General features: G+C 33.3%; 1 protein-coding gene across 5 annotated transcripts in view; it reads left to right on the forward strand.

Moving 5' to 3' along the window:
* EPHA5 (EPH receptor A5) overlaps window positions 1-19,863 on the forward strand; it is a 320,620-nt gene that overhangs the window by 196,896 nt on the left and 103,861 nt on the right. For all 5 annotated transcript variants that reach the window (XM_059924076.1, XM_059924074.1, XM_059924077.1 and 2 more), the window contains exon 6: window positions 10,904-11,028. In XM_059924076.1, coding sequence (XP_059780059.1) covers window positions 10,904-11,028 — 125 coding nt within the window. The remainder of the gene's footprint in view (window positions 1-10,903; window positions 11,029-19,863) is intronic.

Genomic DNA, 19,863 nt, shown 5'->3' on the forward strand with positions numbered 1-19,863 from the left:
GCTCCTTTTTTTTTTTTTAAGCCAAAATTTGTTAAACATTTCTCAAAGTAAAATGTGGACTTAGTCCCTTCTGAGTAATAACTGAAATTTTGCAAAATGCATCATCTTGAGCATTTTACAGCTAGAATTATGTACTTTTATTTTTCTTTTCTGGAAAATATGAGCACAAACTACTGCTCCAATAAAACAAAACATATGAACCTCATGGTATTTGAACTTCTAATGACAAATATATAGTGCTGTATTTTGTTGGCTTTAGAAATTTCTCTGTGTGGTCACTCTCAAAAGAAAATGGCCTCACATGCAAATTCAATATTAGCTGAGATTTCCCACCACTTGGGGAATATGTGGTTGGATTCACTAAAATTGGTCTCATGGTAAGAGCTGAAGAATTGAATATCTGATAACATTACTAACTTGGAACAGAATATCTTGATTTGGCTTTTTTCTGGACTTTAAAAGGTTGACTACCTATAATCATTAATCTTGCATTTTCTTCTGGCCTCTCTTGTGGCTGCTAGGAATTATACTATTTCAAGACTTTTTAATTGGGATATTTATGAGGTCAGCTGATAAGCACTGCTTAGGTCTCCTTGGTTGTTTGATAGCCATAAAATTTAATTTCTTGTTTCTACCAGCACAACTTCAGATTTTAAAAGAATCCTGTCAGATGGCCTCAGAGAAAATATATTTAGGGAAAGATGATGTGATGGCCTTGAACTTAAATGGTATAACAGAAATCTAATCTGATTCTTTAAACAGTCAATAGATAAATGATAACTTATTATCATGATCTTTATTGAATTAAATAATCCCTATTGTTTATATAGCTATATAAGATTAAGACCAATAGGAAATGATAAAGGAAAAAAATAGGTTGTTTATATTTATGATGTGTTTATTTTGCTTTTTAAAATGCTAGATCAGTTTATATTATGAAAATCTTGAAGTAATTAAGAATTGAATTAAAGTTACCAGTTAATGGTTTTGTTATTGTTTGTGGCTTATTCTGTGGTAAACAAGACTTTACATAATATGGATTTATAAGAAGAGATTAATTTTTCTCTTACGAAAAAACATGAGTTATGAGAGTGTGTTTATTGACCTAATTACTATTTATCCACTTTATAAGACTAATTGTCATATCCTATAATTGAGGTTTAGCATTGATTAAAGTTGGTAAAATTGATTAAAATTAAATATGGCACTATATTCCCTTGGATATAATGTATATGAAGAATACTGTGTTGATTAAAGTTTTCCAACTGTGCCATGTTACTTGCTAAATATAACCCCACTTTATTTTAAAAGGATATTGTAAAAACTATTTAAATTCTGTTTATCATCAAATGAATATTGTGGTTAAGATTAAATTGTCATTGATAGTAAGGCCACTTTGTGTAATAAAAATTCTATTATAGGGTAATAAGAAGTAATAAATGAAAAACAAATTCTATGATAGTTTATTTGGTGTGGGATTAATTCATAAAGAGGCACGTGTCATTTTACACATTGTTACATTTAATATTTGTTTTGTAATTTGCATGATTGTATCGGAAAAACATTGACTATAAATGCCAGTGATATAGTTCTCTCTTATTATTATTGCCATTTTCTTTTCTAATTAGCATCATTGTGCACATGTCTTCAAAATGGTATTTGATGCATATGGTTAATACTATTAAGTCTGATAACATCAAAATTACTTCTTTGCAATTAAGTTGCTTTTATTTCCTACTGAAAACAATTCATTTTCAGTATCTTATGATTTTCAAGTTTTTGAAAAAAAACAAACTATACCTAATGGGACATTTCAGTTCATAGGTTCTTTTTATTAAAAAGGACGTCATCTCTCTATAAGTACTGACATTTAAAGCCAATTTTTTTGGAATGGTCTTTTGATCATATATCAAAAGATCCAGTGCAGGCTTTTAAGATGGAGGGATTGTAGGTTTTGTCTAAATGAGCAGATTGAATTTTTATTGGAGAAAGAAACCTCTAAAATGCCTTTTTTCTTTAGAAGAGACCATGGATACCAGGTGTGGTGAGAATGCACTGTAGTTATTTCTCTTGCTCTGGTGGTATCAAATGACAACATAGTAATAAATATATCTTAAGTATAGAATAAGTGTATACATCTATAATTTATGTGCTACATACAGTATGAAATATAAAATATACGATATAATACTCAATGAACATGTACATATTTTAAAATATCTGCCCCACTTTTCCAGTTTGACAATTTCAGATATGTTTATTATTTAATTCAGCAACTGCATTTCTCATTTACTTTAGGAAATCTAATTGCTTGTTTTCTTACGTTCAAATGATATATATGTACTCAAAAGCAAGTATAGCAGAGTCGTCATTATATGTAGTTTCATTAAACCAGCTATACAAAAGATGCACATTACTCTCTTGCTATTTTTATATATATATATATATATATATATGTATGTATATATAGAGTGTTATATATACAGATATAGATGTAGACATATGTATATATATAAATATACACATTTTATATATACATATATAAAAATATAATGAAATAAGGATGTATCTACATTTCATTAAACTACATAAACCCACACACATACACACATGTACATGTACACAGAAGTAAAATTATGTCCAAACTTTGGCTTAATATATAAGGCAATTGCTGACAAATTACTCTCCATAGATCATATTTTTAATAGTAATAATAATAGTAACATTAGCTAAAACTGAGATTTGGGGGGGAGTGCTAAATATGTTTATGATTTCCCCACCTAATTATAAAAACAGAAATGGCACAAAGTGACCAACGATGGGGAAATTACTGTCCAACAGATGGTACAAATGCAAGATCAGGATCAAACAAATTTTTAAATAACTTCAGTTTAAAAAAAAAAAACACAAACTTTTAAAAGTCTTCCAGGATGAATTGAGCCCAACAGACAGCTCTTTTATATATAGACATTCTTAACCATTCCTTTGGTAATTGCTGCCATGTCAGTTCGGTCCATTTCAGTCAGCACTTTGCACTTGGAAGGAAACCATACAATTAAGGAATTGTCCCTGCCCTCACTAAGCACACTACCATATAAATAAAATCATTTTTTGCTTTTTACCTTGGGGTAGAAATTTTTCAAAAGATGGTCTAAAATTATATAAAGAAATAGAAGTGTTATGGTAATGTAAAAATCAGATAATGTAAAATATTTAGATGGTTCTACCTTTTTAAAAAATGTGGAAGTTTTGCTAATAGTGAGACTAAAAGGTGTTTTCTTTTAGAAAGAAAATAAGTGAAAATTCACATATAGGGAAAATTCAAGTAAACACAGTATACCAAATGCTTGTTCATAATGTGAGGATAGATGATGATATAGTGTCAGTTTGCATCAGACGCCTAGGCAACATAATTTTGGTCACACTTCTTTCTATTTTATTTTATCTTCCTGCCATTTCTCATGAATTGATTTAAACATTTACCATTTATTTTCCTTAAAATTGATTTTAAGTTAAGACTCTATTATAGCTTGATATACATTTACAACTTTCATTTATATTGTATCATCAGAGTATGGTACAATACAAAGACAAAAATATCAAGTCTGTAACAAGAGATTGTAGTCATTAATTTTTATAATATTTATTTCAGTCTACCTAAGCAGCAAAGAAGTAATTATCCATATAGAATTTTTATTAAAGCCACTAAATTTCAATTATAGCTAACCTATAAAAATAGATTCAAATTTTTCCCAAAATTGAAACTTTCAATATTATTTTATTACACTTTTCTAACTAATTCAAATTTTGATAAATAGTCTTGGGGGGGCATTGGGCACATATGCTTTTCACTTCAAACCCACACATGCACATACACTTTAGTGTCTTTATTGGTGTATAATTGATATACAATAAACTGCACATAAAGTGTACAACTTAAGTTTTAGCATATCTATATACCTGTGAAACATCACTAAAAATAAGACAGCAATCATATCCATTTCTCTCAGCAAGTTTACTCATGTCCCTTATTAATCCAACCAAAAAGAATACATACTGTATGATTTCATTTTAAAACTCTAGAAAATCTATTGTAATAGAATGTGGATAAGTGTTTATTCACCTCTTATCAAAATTTGTGTGTGCCTAGGATCATCCAGAAACTGTTCTAAAAACTAAGCAGACAATAGTGAAAAAGGCACAAGAGTTTTCTAATTTTATGGAGATTATAGTCTGGTTGGACTAAAACAAATTGCTTGAATGAAGAAACAAATCAGTTTACCAAAAAAGTACTAATGGGTCAGGAAAATATAAAAAGAAACAATTCCCAAATGAAGAAAGGCAAATATGGTATCAGACATCAAGATAACAAGGCAGTTAGAGTGAGCCAAAGGTTTAAGAAGTCAACAGTTCACAAAACGACACTGATCCAGTTTCTTGCCTCAGGTTTCCAGGTTTGTATAATTTTGTTAAAAGAACTGATCCTAGTATGGTTGCCTTCAATATTTCCCAAAATTACTGAAAAAATAATTCAGCTAGAGTGTTTATTAAAAACACAGAATCCTTGGCCCATTCTGACCTCCTGAGTCAGAATTTCCTGGAGTGAAGCCTAATAATCTGTATTTTTAAAAAACACTGTCCCAGACCCATCTGGGTAACAAGAAACACCTAAATATGATGAACTGTGTGTGGCAGAGTGAGTGGGAGCTTCCAGCTGGCAGATATTGACAATCCACTTGGCCAGATTTTGACCTATGAAATTAAATATAAGATACATGTATTTTTGAAGCTTGTATATAAATAAACTAATACATTACTCATGTGGAGGGGCCTTTGGAGGAAAGTAAAAGAAGTGCCATCTGAGAAAGTTTTAACACATTTGTGGATTGTCACAGACTGAAAAGATTTCAATATTACCTTATTTATCTTTCTCAGTGCTTTAAGATTCAAATTTTACGTGGATAGGTCAAATATTGATACATAGAGATGTATTATTTGTTTTTTTTAAATATAAGTAACCAATACTTGAGTCTATCTATAGTTTATTTTCGTCTACACAAATAGCATTGTGTACAGGGACTGATAAATGGTATTTTCTTATTCCATTTAACACAATTAAGTTTCATGTTTTCATCATGATAACTTTCTTTTGAATAATGAGACAGACATCAATCTATATTAAGTGAATTATTAATCATTTAATTAGCAATTAAAAATTCAACACTTTTAGGTCTTTAAAAAAATCTGTGATGATGAAGGAAGTTTACCTATAACTATTTATTTATGTAGAGTTGTGAAATCCACTGGATGTTGAAAATTAAATATCTTATCTGTATAGGTACTTTGCCTTTTGATCTCACCCACCCAACATTTAGAACAGTGTCAAGTTTAGAGAAGAGGCTACATATAATTTCGATTGATGGAAGGTTGAAAGGATTAAGGAGTTAGAATCTATTATTGAAGTCTTCCTAAACAATTGTCTAATATTTTAAAACTATTAATACAAACAGTACTTAATTGGTACCTACCTTATACCTATACTGTAATACAGAATCAGACTGCAGTCTTATAAAAAGTTTGTATCATTGTTCCTATTTTAAAGATAGAATTTACATTCATAGTGGTTAAGGAACTTAAACAGAATCACTCAGCTAGGAGATGGCTGGTTGCCAAAGGATTTGAAGCCAATTCTGCTTGACTTCCAAGCTGTCTGTGTCATGGCATCTCTTCCCATCTAAGGACACTGTGCCCTAAACTAGCTTCTGTATTTGAAAAGTTAGGATGATATGCTGTTTTACATAAAAGCAGACTTTTGTATGTCATTGCTTGTGCCATTGAGATGTTAGAGATTTCTACATTACATAATTATCAATAAGTCAAACAGACACAGATTGGCAATTCTTTAACCACTAGACATATATACTGGAATTAAACAATTAAGTAAATGGATGGCAGATGGTGGGACCCACTGTTGAAGTAGGAGGTTACAGATAAGTTAGGGTGAAGAAGCTAGAATAATCTGTGTGATAACTGATTAGAGTTGGTGACATCAGTTTATACTTATGTTTAGCTTAACATATATATATACACATATAGTTATATTTAGAAATGTTTACAGATATACACAGGTTAGCATACACCAATTTGTTTCCTGGCTTTACCAGCTGAGAGGGCCAAGAAGCAAAACCCCAGTAGCAAGGAGCACACTTATCCAGACCTTGGAATTCTCCAATAAAAGAAACCAGTGTTCCTAGGAGAAATTACTTATTCTAAGATTGAGGACAGTAAATAAACAAGATGGACCTAGTGCATCTGGTCTTGCAGTGCCAGGGGGAATGAAAGTGATGTAGAATACAAACAACAGACAGAAAAAACCAGGATGATGGAGGTATGTGAAAGAGACATAGGAGCTAACTGAAAGAGTAATCAATGGCCAAAGCTTTAACAATATGAGTAAAAAATAAAGTATTAGATTATAAGCTAAAGTATAAAAAACCCATGTGTCCGTACTCCACATGAATATAAATAAATGATTAAACAAACAAACAAATAAATAAATAGGTTGAAGAGACAATAATTTGGGCAGATACTGAGTGGGATCCTGGGGTAGAAAAAGGATAATAAGTAAAATAAAGAAATCTGAATAAAAATGAACTTTAATTAATAATAATGTATCAATATTGGTTCATTAATTGTGATAAATGTACTGTACTGTTGTAGGAAACATCTTACAACATCTTTTTAAAAAATTTTTATCGGAGTATAGTTGATTTACAATGTTGTGTTAGTTTCTGTGGTACAACTGAGTCAGTTATACCTATACATATATCCACTTTTTTTTAAAGATGTTTCTAATAGAGGACATCAGGTGTGGGATACATGGAATCTCTCTGTACTACCTTAATAATCTTTCTATAAATATAAAACCATTCTCGATTTGTTTTTTAAATTCAATTAGACAAATTAGCCCATAATGGGAAATGTTACTAAGGGATAAATATCTTGCTTTATTATAGTGGTATTCAAAGTTCACCTCCAATATAGAAGCTACAATACAGAAACCATTCGGGATGTTTCCACATAAGGTGAAACTTAGAAGCTATGTAAATTATTTTGTTCTATTCACAACTTGATTCCTAGTATTTTTGTTCTTCTTACACTAGGATGGTAATAGTTTTATGATGTAACATCATCCAGCGCAGTTTTACAGGCAGCAATGTTCTGTGTCATAATTCTCATTTTGTTCCAGGCTTACTTAATAAATGGTTGAGTAGATAAAGAATGAGCAGAAGGTATTAGTGAGGGAGATGAATGAAATAAATTAAACATGCCCTGCTATTGCAAGTCTGGTTGCAGTTATTTTAATGTACATATTTTCTGTAAAATACTTTGCAGTAGGGTAAGAGTGCTGCCATTTGCAATTTGTACATCATCATTGTGTCCCCAGGAGCTGTCAGTGTCCCCACTTTGATCAGTTTTACCCAAATGATGCAGAGATGGTCTCGTCACAGAGCAAATTATTCTTGAATTACTCTGAGCTGAGAAGTGGTTTCCTCTTCTCCCTCCATTCTGAACCATGATTTAAAGGGTATGATTTAGCCTCTGAGACAACCAAGTTGGAAAACAATGGTGTTTATTAAATCAAACAGTCTTTGAAAGCCATACAGTTTATGTTTAACTTTGATGGATGTAGGTAAATAACAAAGAATTCCACTTTAGGCTGGTTATGTCTGTGTTGATGTTTATTTGATAGCTTCATGTTGAAATGGTTGATTATTTTATTAAAGAATTGATTGCTTTAAAATAAAGCTCAAATCTCCAAATAATAAGATCCCAGTATATGCACGTAAGATGAGACAAACTCGGTTTTGAATGATACATGATAATGTATGTATTTCCCATTCATTCATTCATGCATGTTTCCGTTCAATAAAAATTTATGAAATATCTATATGCCAAGTAATTTTCTGGTGCTGGGAATATAGCAGTGAACTAAACCAAATTAATCCCTGCCTTCATGGAACATACATGTTAAATGCAATTATGAATAGAAAGTTGGCAACACTATCAATTTATTAAGTGAAAACTGATAGCTACCTACAAGAAATACATCAATCAAAATGAGAATGTTTGCAATGTAGTAAAATGAGTGAAGAACTTTAAACAGTCTTTGTCTGGATCTTTACTAAAGTATAATGCAAAAAATATATAGGGTAATGGGAAAGTGAGTATAGTTTATAATTTAAGATAATTCATAAAGATATTCACTACTGAACAAAATACATTAAAAAAAATTCTACTGTCTTCCTTAATTCTTTGTTCCTGTTTCTGTCAGTAAATTTGCTATTTTGCTGCAAACACAATGATGAACTAGGGGACTTATAGCTTCCTCTTTCTTGTTTCCATGTCTTCTGAATGCTTTGTCCACAATACCAAATATGGCATGACTTTTCCTTCATGAGGGAATCAATAGGGACTTTGAACTTATGCCAAAATGTGACTTTGAGAACCACCAGTCCAGTAAAGTTTCCGTGGAAGTAAATACACTGCAATTTCAAAACTTCTTCTAGACAATTTTAGCTTTGTATGCACACTATGTGTTCTGTAGTAGTCCAGAAAATTTGTGGAGCTGGACATGTTTAAGGAAAGCAGATAAGGCTGAAATTATGCATCCTCTGAATCTGAATACCACAAAGCGCTATGATTAAAAGAATAAAAGTACATTTTATAGTACCAAAGTCATCATCACCCTATTATAAGTACATAAAACACTAGAAAACACTAGTTAACAAATTTTGCTCTTACAGAGTATATCTGTCTCTATTTTAATTTTATTGAAAGACACTTCACCCTTGTTTCATAGATGAGTTTGTTGACATAATACATAATAAAAAATAAAGGTTTTCTCTATATTTGATTTTTTACCACCACTCATTTATTGCATACATATTTATGGAATCCTTCTCTGTCCAGGTGCTGTTCTAGATCTAGGGATTCAGCTGTGAATGAAATAAACTATATCTCTGCCTTCATAAAAATTACATTTTACTTGAGAGAACTAAAAAAGCAAATATAAAATTAAGATATGAATATCAGATGGTGGAAGTTCAAGAACTAGGGAGAAAAATAAAACACTGAAGAAACAGAGGGCATGGTGAGGTGAGGGGGGCTGAGGTAGAGAGCAGACAAGAAAGGTCTCAGTGAGAAACCCAGAGCAGGGAGAAAGCCCTGGAGAAGTCAGGGTGAGAAGCACCTCTGAATAATAGGATGCAAATACAAAGATCCTTAGGCAGTAGTGTGTCAGAAGTGCCTACAGCCAGCCAGCCTGGGTAGAGCTGCTGAAGAACAGTAGCAGGAGATGATGAGGTCAGAGATGTAGAAAGCCATATGGTAGTGATGCTTGTATGCATTTGCACATTTGGGTTTCACTCTGCAGTGAGGCAGAGAGGTACAGAGGAGTGACAGGATCTCACTTCTGTTTTTAAATGATGAGCCTCTTCCCCACCCCCTTGTCACACTAGTATGGGGCTCACCAAACAGTTCTAAACTTTGTTCTTGCTGTCTGTTGCTCAAAGTGGTGCCTCTGATTTAATTACATTTTCGGAGGAGTAGAAAAAATAATTAAACGTGACAAATTACAGTGTATTACTTTGTCTGAACACTGCTGGAGATTAAAATAGTTAGAACTACTATACATATATATGTATATGTATATAACATATCTTTAAATTTTAATCTCACCAGATGTCTAATACTGTTCACATAGGGCTAAGCCTGTGGTTATACACTACTCACTATGGCTGACATCTTTTCCATCTTATTATATGTATACATTATATAAAAATTATGTGTATATAAAAATATAATGTATATACATTATAAAATATGTATATATTTTATATATAAAATATGCATATTATATATTATTTCTCTATCTCTTTATACATACACACACACACATATATGTGTGTGTGTGTGTATATATATAATATATATATATACCATTCAGTAGTCCAGGATGGTTTCTCCTTGGTTGTCTATAAAAGCTGAAAACTACAAAAATAAAGGTTATCTACATCAAGAAAAGTATTTGTCAATACCTCTTTATGGTGTCAAACCCAGAGTCTATACAAGTCTCAGCAAATTGATAAAAATGGATGTTGAAATAAATATTCATATGTGTGTGAATTCAAATTCAAAATATTCAGATATACCTAAAATAGCATATCCTTTTTCTATTTTCATCAGTGTCATTTAATAGACACTGGCAAATAGCAATGAACACCATAAGCGATTGTGATTTCTATTTAAATATTTGGGGAAATGGAAATGAAGGAAAATGTCTCTTTTATTTGCTATTGTTTTCAATATATTAACACATTTAATAGCATATTTTTAAGAAAAACTCCACTATATTTAATGTATGAATTTTCAGTGGTTATAGGACCCATATGATTTCAAAAATAAGAAATTATAAAAGAGTTTTAATGTCGTGAAAATGTGGTAATATAGATAATTATGTATTATTAGTGTAATGGGATATATTATACAGAGTCTGAAAATTTTAGGAATATAGAATATACATAAGGTCATCAAGAACATCTTTATTCTATAAAAAGTAAGATAGTTTATGTATCTAAACTTTATAGAGAAAATGTAGACTTAAGATTCTATGTGACTACAATTTTATTATAGAAAATTCTCAGGATATTAGTTGATTTATATTTTTTAAAACACTTCAAAATCTGTAAAAACCTGTATATTAAGTATAATTGTTTCCGAGTAAAATGAAAGTTTAATTATTTGGGATTTTTGTTATTCTACATGTCAAGAATGCCCGATATACATTATAGACAGGTGTAATTTCAAGGCTCTGTTAATCATGCTACTCTTTATTCCGCAGCTCCCTCTCCAGTCACCAATGTGAAAAAGGGGAAAATTGCAAAAAACAGCATCTCTTTGTCTTGGCAAGAGCCAGATCGCCCCAATGGAATCATCCTGGAGTATGAAATCAAATATTTTGAAAAGGTGGGATTAAGAATAAAGAATATCCTTTCTTCTTCTTCTTCTTCTTTTTTTTAATTTTAGCAACAGCAGTTATCCAATTTGTAGAAAAGCGTGTTGCAATATTATGTGTAGATCAATGACAATTGACTTGCAGTCATGATTATGAAGGCTGGAAGTGTACAGGGAGCACTCTTTTTGTGTTCTGCTGCTGCCAAGTAGTTTACACCGCCGGGATACTGCCGTAGAGTCTAACATTAGCTTAACTAGGGTTCACAGCATTAAAAGATGAAGTCATAGGACATTTTCAAAGTGTCCCAAACACTGGAGTTGTTAACCTTCAGTAGTAACTGCAGTGTACCACAGGGAAAAACACATTCTTATGGCCAGTAACCCTGCATAATACCTATACTATTAAGGAAGTATAGGCAGGTAAGGTGTATATGTACCTTATAATTTTAAAAAATCTATAACAAAAATCTAACACTGTAGCATAAAATTTATTTTAAAAATTTGAGGGCATAAAATTGGAAGTGTATGCTTCACATTCCCTATAGTTGCTTGATTTCCTCTTCTTCACTGAGTTGGCTCCTAGGTCCACTCTCACATGTTTTGCCCTAATAGTTGTCGAAATCTAAAGGCAATAATCATCCCTCTTCCTCTTTTCTGAATCCACAACCAAATGAGCTATTGATAAAGGAATAAACAGGTGGAAACTAAAGATGAACTTATAATTTCTAAAGCTGGACTGGAATATTTGGCTTAGATATGTAACCACCTTGTTGCTTCCATGTTGGAAGCGACAACTCCCACCCTATTTTACTGTGATTTTTTGTACAGACTAGATCTGAATGGCATACACTACTTAGAACAACCTGAGTTCTAATAGACCAGGTAAAGATAGATGAGTGCCCAAACTAGTCTCTAAGAGGTGGCTAGGAGACCCTGGCCCAGACATATGTGTCCTATGGAAGTAGGAGTAAAAAAGGTTGCTGACATAATGCAGAGAAGCAGATCCCAAAAGAGAAGGGAAGGAAGGGCTCAGCCACACTTACCCGGTTGCTTCTCCCAAACTCCCAGAGACATCGCTCCTTCTCTCTTAGGGAAGAATGAAAAGGGTGGAAGTTCAAAAACTTACTCTGCAATACCTAAGAAATTGTCCAAGGTAGAACATTGGAAACGAGAAGGGGAATGAATGGTCCCATTTATACTAATGCAAAAGTATCATGAGAAATACTGATATCCTGTTAATGAAAGTTACTTAAAAATTCAACATTCCATTTATATGCATAGATGAAAGATTATAGATAAAACATTGAAATACATTGAAGTAATTCATAGCATTTTTTAAAAAAACTTTCTTGCAACTGATTTTTTTTTTTTTTAATAAATTTATTTATTTATTTTTGGCTGTGTTGGGTCTTCGTTTCTGTGCGAGGGCTTTCTCTAGTTGCGGCAAGCGGGGGCCACTCTTCATCGCGGTGCGCGGGCCTCTCACTATCGTGGCCTCTCTTGTTGCGGAGCACAGGCTCCAGACGCGCAGGCTCAGTAGTTGTGGCTCACGGGCCCAGTTGCTCCGCGGCATGTGGGATCTTCCCAGACCAGGGCTCGAACCCGTGTCCCCTGCATTGGCAGGCAGACTCTCAACCACTGCGCCACCAGGGAAGCCCTGATTTTTTTTTTTTTAATAAATTTTATTTATTTATTTATTTGGCCACAGTTGTTCTTTGTTGCTGCGCACAGGCTTTCTGTTGTTGCTGCAAGCAGGGGCTACTCTTTGTTGCGGTGCGCGGCCTTCTCGTTGTGGCTTTTCTTGTTGCGGAGCATGGGCTCTAGGCACGCGGGCTTCAGTAGTTGTGGCACACGGGCTCTAGAGCGCAGGCTCAGTAGTTGTGGCTCACGGGCCTAGTTGCTCCACGGCATGTGGGATCCTCCCAGACCAGGACTCAAACCCGTGTCCCCTGCATTGGCAGGCAGATTCTTAACCACTGTGCCACCAGGGAAGTCCCAATTCATAGCATTTTTTAATTGCTTCTTTCATCATTGATTCAACAATTACCTGTGTAAAGATACAACAGAGAACAAAACAGCCAAGTGTATGTGGGGGAGAGCGAGGTTATCTACATTCTTTTTAGGTTTTGGATGTCTACAATATTCGTATATTCATTTTATAAATAGATAAATAAACTCAATTATCATGTTTGAAATAGTTGTCTCTAGGAATGATTTGCTGGTGGCATTACATGTAACTAGTGGATTACTAGGGAACATAAATGAAGATACTTATATTTCAGAAAAAAATATATTATTTAATACATTATTCACCAAGAGTGTCCTAAGAAAATACCTCTGAGACAAAGCTATGTTGCGATAAGGGTTACAGTGTTTACTGAAAAAAAATACGGTAAATCAAATAAAATGTTATAATATTAATACCCTCACTGATTCCCATTTCTCTGGGAGTAGTGGTCCAAACTGAATTGCCAATGCTAGAAGTCTACAATTTAAACACATGCTGTATCCGGAAACAATTGGTTAAATTAATGTTTACATTCCTCTTTCAAGTTTTTGTAAGCTTTATTACTGCATACTAATGCAAAGCTAGGCAAATATATATATATATATATATATATATATATATATATATATATATATATATATCTCTTTATGAATTATTTTGTAAACATTTTAAGTTTCCAGATTTTTATTGTAATTAAAATTGATTTTAAAAGAAGTTGAGATGCATAATGACATTTTAAAATAACTGTACTTTGAAAACTATATATTTGAATATGCATATCTTAGATGAAATAAAGTTCAATAGCGGGAAGACTAAAAGTTTAACAAGTACTTGTTTTCCTGCATAGTTTTTCTTTACCTGAAGCAACTAGCTGGACCAATGAGTTTGTTTTTCTTTTTTATGTCTTTAAGGAAATTGTCCTGGTTTTTTTCCCCGTATGAGTAACCTTCGATTGTTTTTACTCTTACTTCCCAGCATATGCATGAGTCTCATACACATAATATTCATTAGGAGCAAGGATTTATCTTTTTTTTTTTTTCTTTTAAGCTGCTGCTTCTGTTAAAACAGGGAGTTACTCAACAACTGGTGGGGCAGAGTCCTTTTCTATTAATGTTCATTCTAATTAATTTTATCCATGTTGTGGAAATATTTTCTTTATAGTTCATGTTTATATTATATTTATTTCAGTAAGATTTGGTTTTACATTTAATATTTAATATTTAAAGCTGTATTAATACATTCTATTATCTGCATAACTGAAAATAAGAAAAAATGATTTGGGGAAAAATGATTTCTATTCATATTCTCCATAAATGAATAACAAGTTGCCTACCTACATGCTTTTAACACAGCAACCCTTATATATTATTTTGGGAAAGTTGACTTCTTTTGGTCAATGTTTTCCATTTTACAGAGAAGATACTAATTCCCAGACTTTTTTGCCAAGCAAAATTATTGAGCACACCAATAAAATACACAAAAAGGTTGGGGTTTTTTTTAACACTTTGAGAAGGAAAAAAAAAAAAGGATAATGAGCTTTTATACCATGTATTGAGGTGGGGGTCCTGATAGGTTTCCAGAGCTCATTTTGAATCTTCAGAATGATACCACCATTTTATTGGATGGCTCTTGGCCAGACACAGGTGGCAGAGCTTTCCAGGACTCACACATTCGCCAGCTGGCATTTCTGCCTGTGATTGCCCTGCTCTAATAGAGGTCATTGGGCCTCTCTGCTCCTGCATGGTGATGGGCCCATTGCCATCTCTTAATTAAAGACAGAGGCAAAGGGAAGCTGCCCTTTGGCAGGGTGTTTGCCAGCTGGCTCCTTCTGCTGAGGCCCTCCCCTCGCTGCCTGTGAACAGTGTTTGCTAAGCAGCTGGGGAATGTAGCTCATTTGCTCAGCTGGGGCATGAAGGCAGCAAAACCACTACCCTGACCAAGGACTTGGCAACATTTGGTTGTGGGTGTTGAAGATGTGTATATAGGTTTGTGAAATGGAGGACTTTATGAGGATGATTTAAAGGAGTGGATCAGAAGCAAATTTTAGAAGATAATTCGAGGATTCAAAATGTGTATTTATGGGTTTTGATCCCTTAGATATATTCGCTAGGTCTCTTCAATAATACAGTATTCAACTAACTCAGAGAGACAACGTACCATTAGACCCGCGATAAGGAACCACTGAGGCATACATAATGTTAATAGATAAATCAGACAGAATGTTGTATAATTTTGTATAATCAACGATGTTAGATTATACGTTATTTCAAGGAGCAGCATTCCAGTTTCCTTGCAATGATTTTTTTTCTATTTTTGACAAAATTATCAATTTCTACTTTTTCAATAGTTAAGAGTTACAATCATGTAAGCTTTTAAATTTTTTTTTTTCTTTTCAGTAGAAGAATTTGCCATCATGCTATAGGGTAAACTCAAATTTACCTAGAAGCTCTAGTGCTCAGAAGATTGTGCTAGGCGCTATGTATATTATCTCTATCTCTGTGTCCTCACAGGGTCTTGATAAATAATTTCATCCTATTTTAAAGAAGAAAAAAAACTTAGGTTGAGTTGCATACCCACATTTACACACGTACTTAGTTAATAACATGGTTGGAATTCTAACCGTGATATTCCTATGCTATTTTTCATTTAAAAAAAAATCTTACTTTTCATATAAATGTTAATACTTCATGTAAAAATCCTAATTATGTCAAATATACCAGAATCATAACTTCAGTTTTGTCTAGATTTTTCTCATGAACTCAAATTCCCTTTAAACAAAATGCAAATAGTAGTGAACATATATTTTATCATTTTTTACTGAAAATTACTGATTCAATCACAGCCAAACTGGACAGGATAATATTACTAAGAAAGTCTTACACATTCAGTTATAAACTTGAGTGTACTCAGAGCATCAGTAACTACAATAGTTTATAGAAGCTATTTACCCCTTTTAAAAGGAACACATCAAGAAATTGCCTGCTTTTTTTACTGTTCTACCCCTAGCACATAGAAGGGGTAATAGAGTAGACAAGATCAATAAATATTTGTGAGTGAAGAAAATGACTGACATTACTAGGTAAAACTTTATAGAATTTAATTTTCTACTTTAAATTCTTTGAAAACTCTAACAAAATTTCCTAAACACTTTAGAGACTAGGCACTTAAACTAACGTGAGCGTTAAAAAAACAAAGATCAATTGTTTATGTAGACTGAATCAGAAAAACCTATTTGGATTAGAATTTAAACCATATCTATCTAGAGAGAAATTTGAATATACATAACCCTAAGAAAATTTTATGTTTGAACGTATTAATTGAGGAATGGTAAACTGCTTTAAGGGAAGAATATTTACACATTGTTTATTTTAGATTGTATTGGTGGTAGCATAGAATATGGTTAGAAGTTGACTTTGATGTGTCAAATTAGAAAAAAATTAAAATAATAATTATGACAATTAAAACATGTGCTTTACAGTTTAATACATGTTGTCACATGCATTACCTGTTTCATTCTTACAACATCTCTGTGAGGATATCCAGCCTCCAATTTTTATCCCAATTTTACAGATAAGGAAACTGAGGATAAAAGTAAAAATGGGTTTGCTGTGTTTTAGCACGTGATTTCAGTGTTCACACTAAAGGCCCAGCATGACATGCTGTAAACTTCAAGGGACAAGAAGTGTGGTTTGCATTTGTTTTACTTTTTAATAGCATTATGAACATTAAATAATAACCTTATTCCCTACTAGAATGTTTGAGAAGTAAATGTTATTTTCTTGTTTTCAATTTTTTTTTTTCTCATTTAGGAAAAATAAATCCTTTGCATGTTGTTCCCCTTGGATCTTTTTAAAAAATCAATACATTATTTCTGCTTGTAAAGACAAAATTCCCTGAAATATTTAGAAAATAATGATTTACAGGCATCAATAAGTTATTTTAAGTAAAAGCCAATTCTTAAAAAAGGGGAATAAAATCTCTAACCATAACCTATCTTTAATTCATCCTATAATATCTATCAGAAATTTAATACATGTGAAAAGACCTTAAGGAAAAAACAAGCTTAGCCAAAAATTCACACAGAAAAACATAAGGGAAGAGAAAGTTCAAAGCAGGGAATGTGTATTAAATCTTTATGTATCTAACACTTTATATTCAGAATGGTAACTTCAGAGATAATGAGGAGTTATAGATGGTTTGTCTAGACTTTTGTTAGCAGTCAAAATAGGAATAGTTCCTCTTTGTTTCACTTTCCAAAGCTCTCTTTTCAGTGACTTTTTCCCCTTCATCTCCATTCACTACTAACCCAGCCCAAACACATGAAAGTGAAAAAATGAAGTTTTTAAAAAGGACAAAAATATTTTGCTTATGTGAATTTTTTCTTTAAAACTCACTGTTTCGACTTAGTGAGTTAAAATTAAAGTTCTCCAGTGAAGTTCACATTCCTTCTCCCAACCCCTAAATATAATTAGAAATCAAATTCAAGGGATTCTGCCAGCAGCCTTCGTTTGGGCTGCAACTCTTCCCAGAGTCTCTGACCTGCTGGCCTAAAGTGATCAGATTTTGGAATCACCAAGCCTCCACAATCATAGTCTTGGTGCTGCAGCCAGGTGTCAACCCTGAGCCTCTGAGGTGGCAGGGCCGAGCTCAGGACATTGGTCCACCAGAGACCTCCTGGCCCCACGTAATATCAAACAGCAAAAGCTCTCTCAGAGATCTCCATCTCAACGCTAAGACCCAGCTCCACCCAACGACCAGCAAGCTACACTGCAGGACACCCTATGCCAGACAACTAGCAAGACAGGAACACAGACCCACCCATTAGCAGAGAGGCTGCCTAAAATCATAATAAGGTCACAGATAGCCCAAAACACACCACCGGACGCAGTCTGGCCCACCAGAAAGACAAAATCCAGCCTCATCCACCAGAACACAGGTACCAGTCCCCTCCACCAGGAAGCCTACACGACCCACTGAACGACCCTTACCCACTGGGGACACACACCAAAAACAAGGGGAACTACAAACCTGCAGCTTGCAGAAAGGAGACCCCAAACACAGTAAGTAAGTTAAGCAAAATAAGAAGACAGAGAAATACACAGCAGATGAAGGAGCAAGGTAAAACCCCACCAGATCAAACAAATGAAGAGGAAATAGGCAGTCTACCTGAAAAAGAATTCAGAGTAATGATAGTAAAGATGATCCAAAATCTTGGAAATAGAATGGAGAAAATAAAAGAAACGTTGAAGAAGGCCCTAGAAGAACTAAAGAGCAAACAAACAATGATGAACAACACAATAAATGAAATTAAAAATTCTCTAGAAGGAATCAATAGCAGAATAACTGATGCAGAAGAATGGATAAGTGACCTGGAAGATAAAAGAGTGGAAATAACTACTGCAGAACAGAATAAAGAAAAAAGAATGAAAAGAATTGAAGACAGCCTCAGAGACCTCTGGGACAACATTAAAGGCACCAACATTCGAACTATAGGGGTCCCAGAAGGAGAAGAGAAAAAGAAAGGGACTGAGAAAATATTTCAAGAGATTATAGTTGAAAACTTCCCTAACATGGGAAAGGAAATAGTAATCACGTCCAGGAGGCGTAGAGAGACCCATACAGGATAAATCCAAGGAGAAACATGCCAAGACACATATTAATCAAACTATCAAAAATTAAATACAAAGAAAAAATATTAAAAGCAGCAAGGTAAAGCAACAAATAACATACAAAGGAATCCCCATACTGGCAGGACATATTTAAAGTGATGAAAGAGAAAAACCTAAAACTAAGATTACTCTACCCAGCAACGATCTCATTCAGATTTGACAGAGAAATTGAAACCTTCACAGACAAGCAAAAGCTAAGAGAATTCAGCACCACCAAACCAGCTTTACAACAAATCCTAAAGGAACTTGGTTGGCAGCAAACACAAGAGAAGGAAAAGACCTACAATAACAAACCCAAAATAATTAAGAAAATGGTAATAGCAACACACTTATTGATAACTACCTTAAATGTAAATAGATTAAATGCTCCAACCAAAAGACATGGACTGGCTGAATGGATACAAAAACAAGACCCATACATATGTTGTCTACAAGAGACCCACTTCAGACCTAGAGACACACACAGACTGAAAATGAGGGGATGGAAAAAGATATTCCATGCAAATGGAAATCAAAAGAAAGCTGGAGTAGCAATTCTCATAACAGACAAAATAGACTTTAAATAAAGACTATTACAAGACACAAAGAAGGACCCTACATAATGATCAATGGATCAATCCAATTAATCAATCCATTAACAATTGTAAATATTTATGCACCCAACTTAGGAGCACCTCAGTACTTAAGGCAAATGCTAATAGCCATAAAAGGGGAAATCAACAGTAACACAATCATAATAGGGGACTTTAACACCCCACTTTCACCAGTGGACAGATGATCCAAAATGAAAATAAATAAGGAAACACAGCTTTAAATGATACATTGAACAATATGGACTTAATTGATATTTATAGGACATTCCATCCAAAAGCAACAGAATACACTTTCTTCTCAAGTGCTCATGCAATATTCTCCAGGATAGATCATATCTTGGGTCACAAATCAAGCTTTGGTAAATTTAAGAAAATTGAAATTGTATCAAGTATCTTTTCTGACCACAACGCATGAGACTAGGTATCAATTACAGGAAGAAATGTGTAAAAATACAAACACATGGAGGCTAAGCAATACGCTACTAAACAACCAAGAGATCACTGAAGAAATCAAAAAATACCTAGAAACAAATGACAATGAAAACACAACGACTCAAAACCTATGGGATGCCGCAAA

This window comes from Balaenoptera ricei, chromosome 5 (genome assembly GCF_028023285.1).
Source record: "Balaenoptera ricei isolate mBalRic1 chromosome 5, mBalRic1.hap2, whole genome shotgun sequence".
NCBI lineage: Eukaryota > Metazoa > Chordata > Mammalia > Artiodactyla > Balaenopteridae > Balaenoptera > Balaenoptera ricei.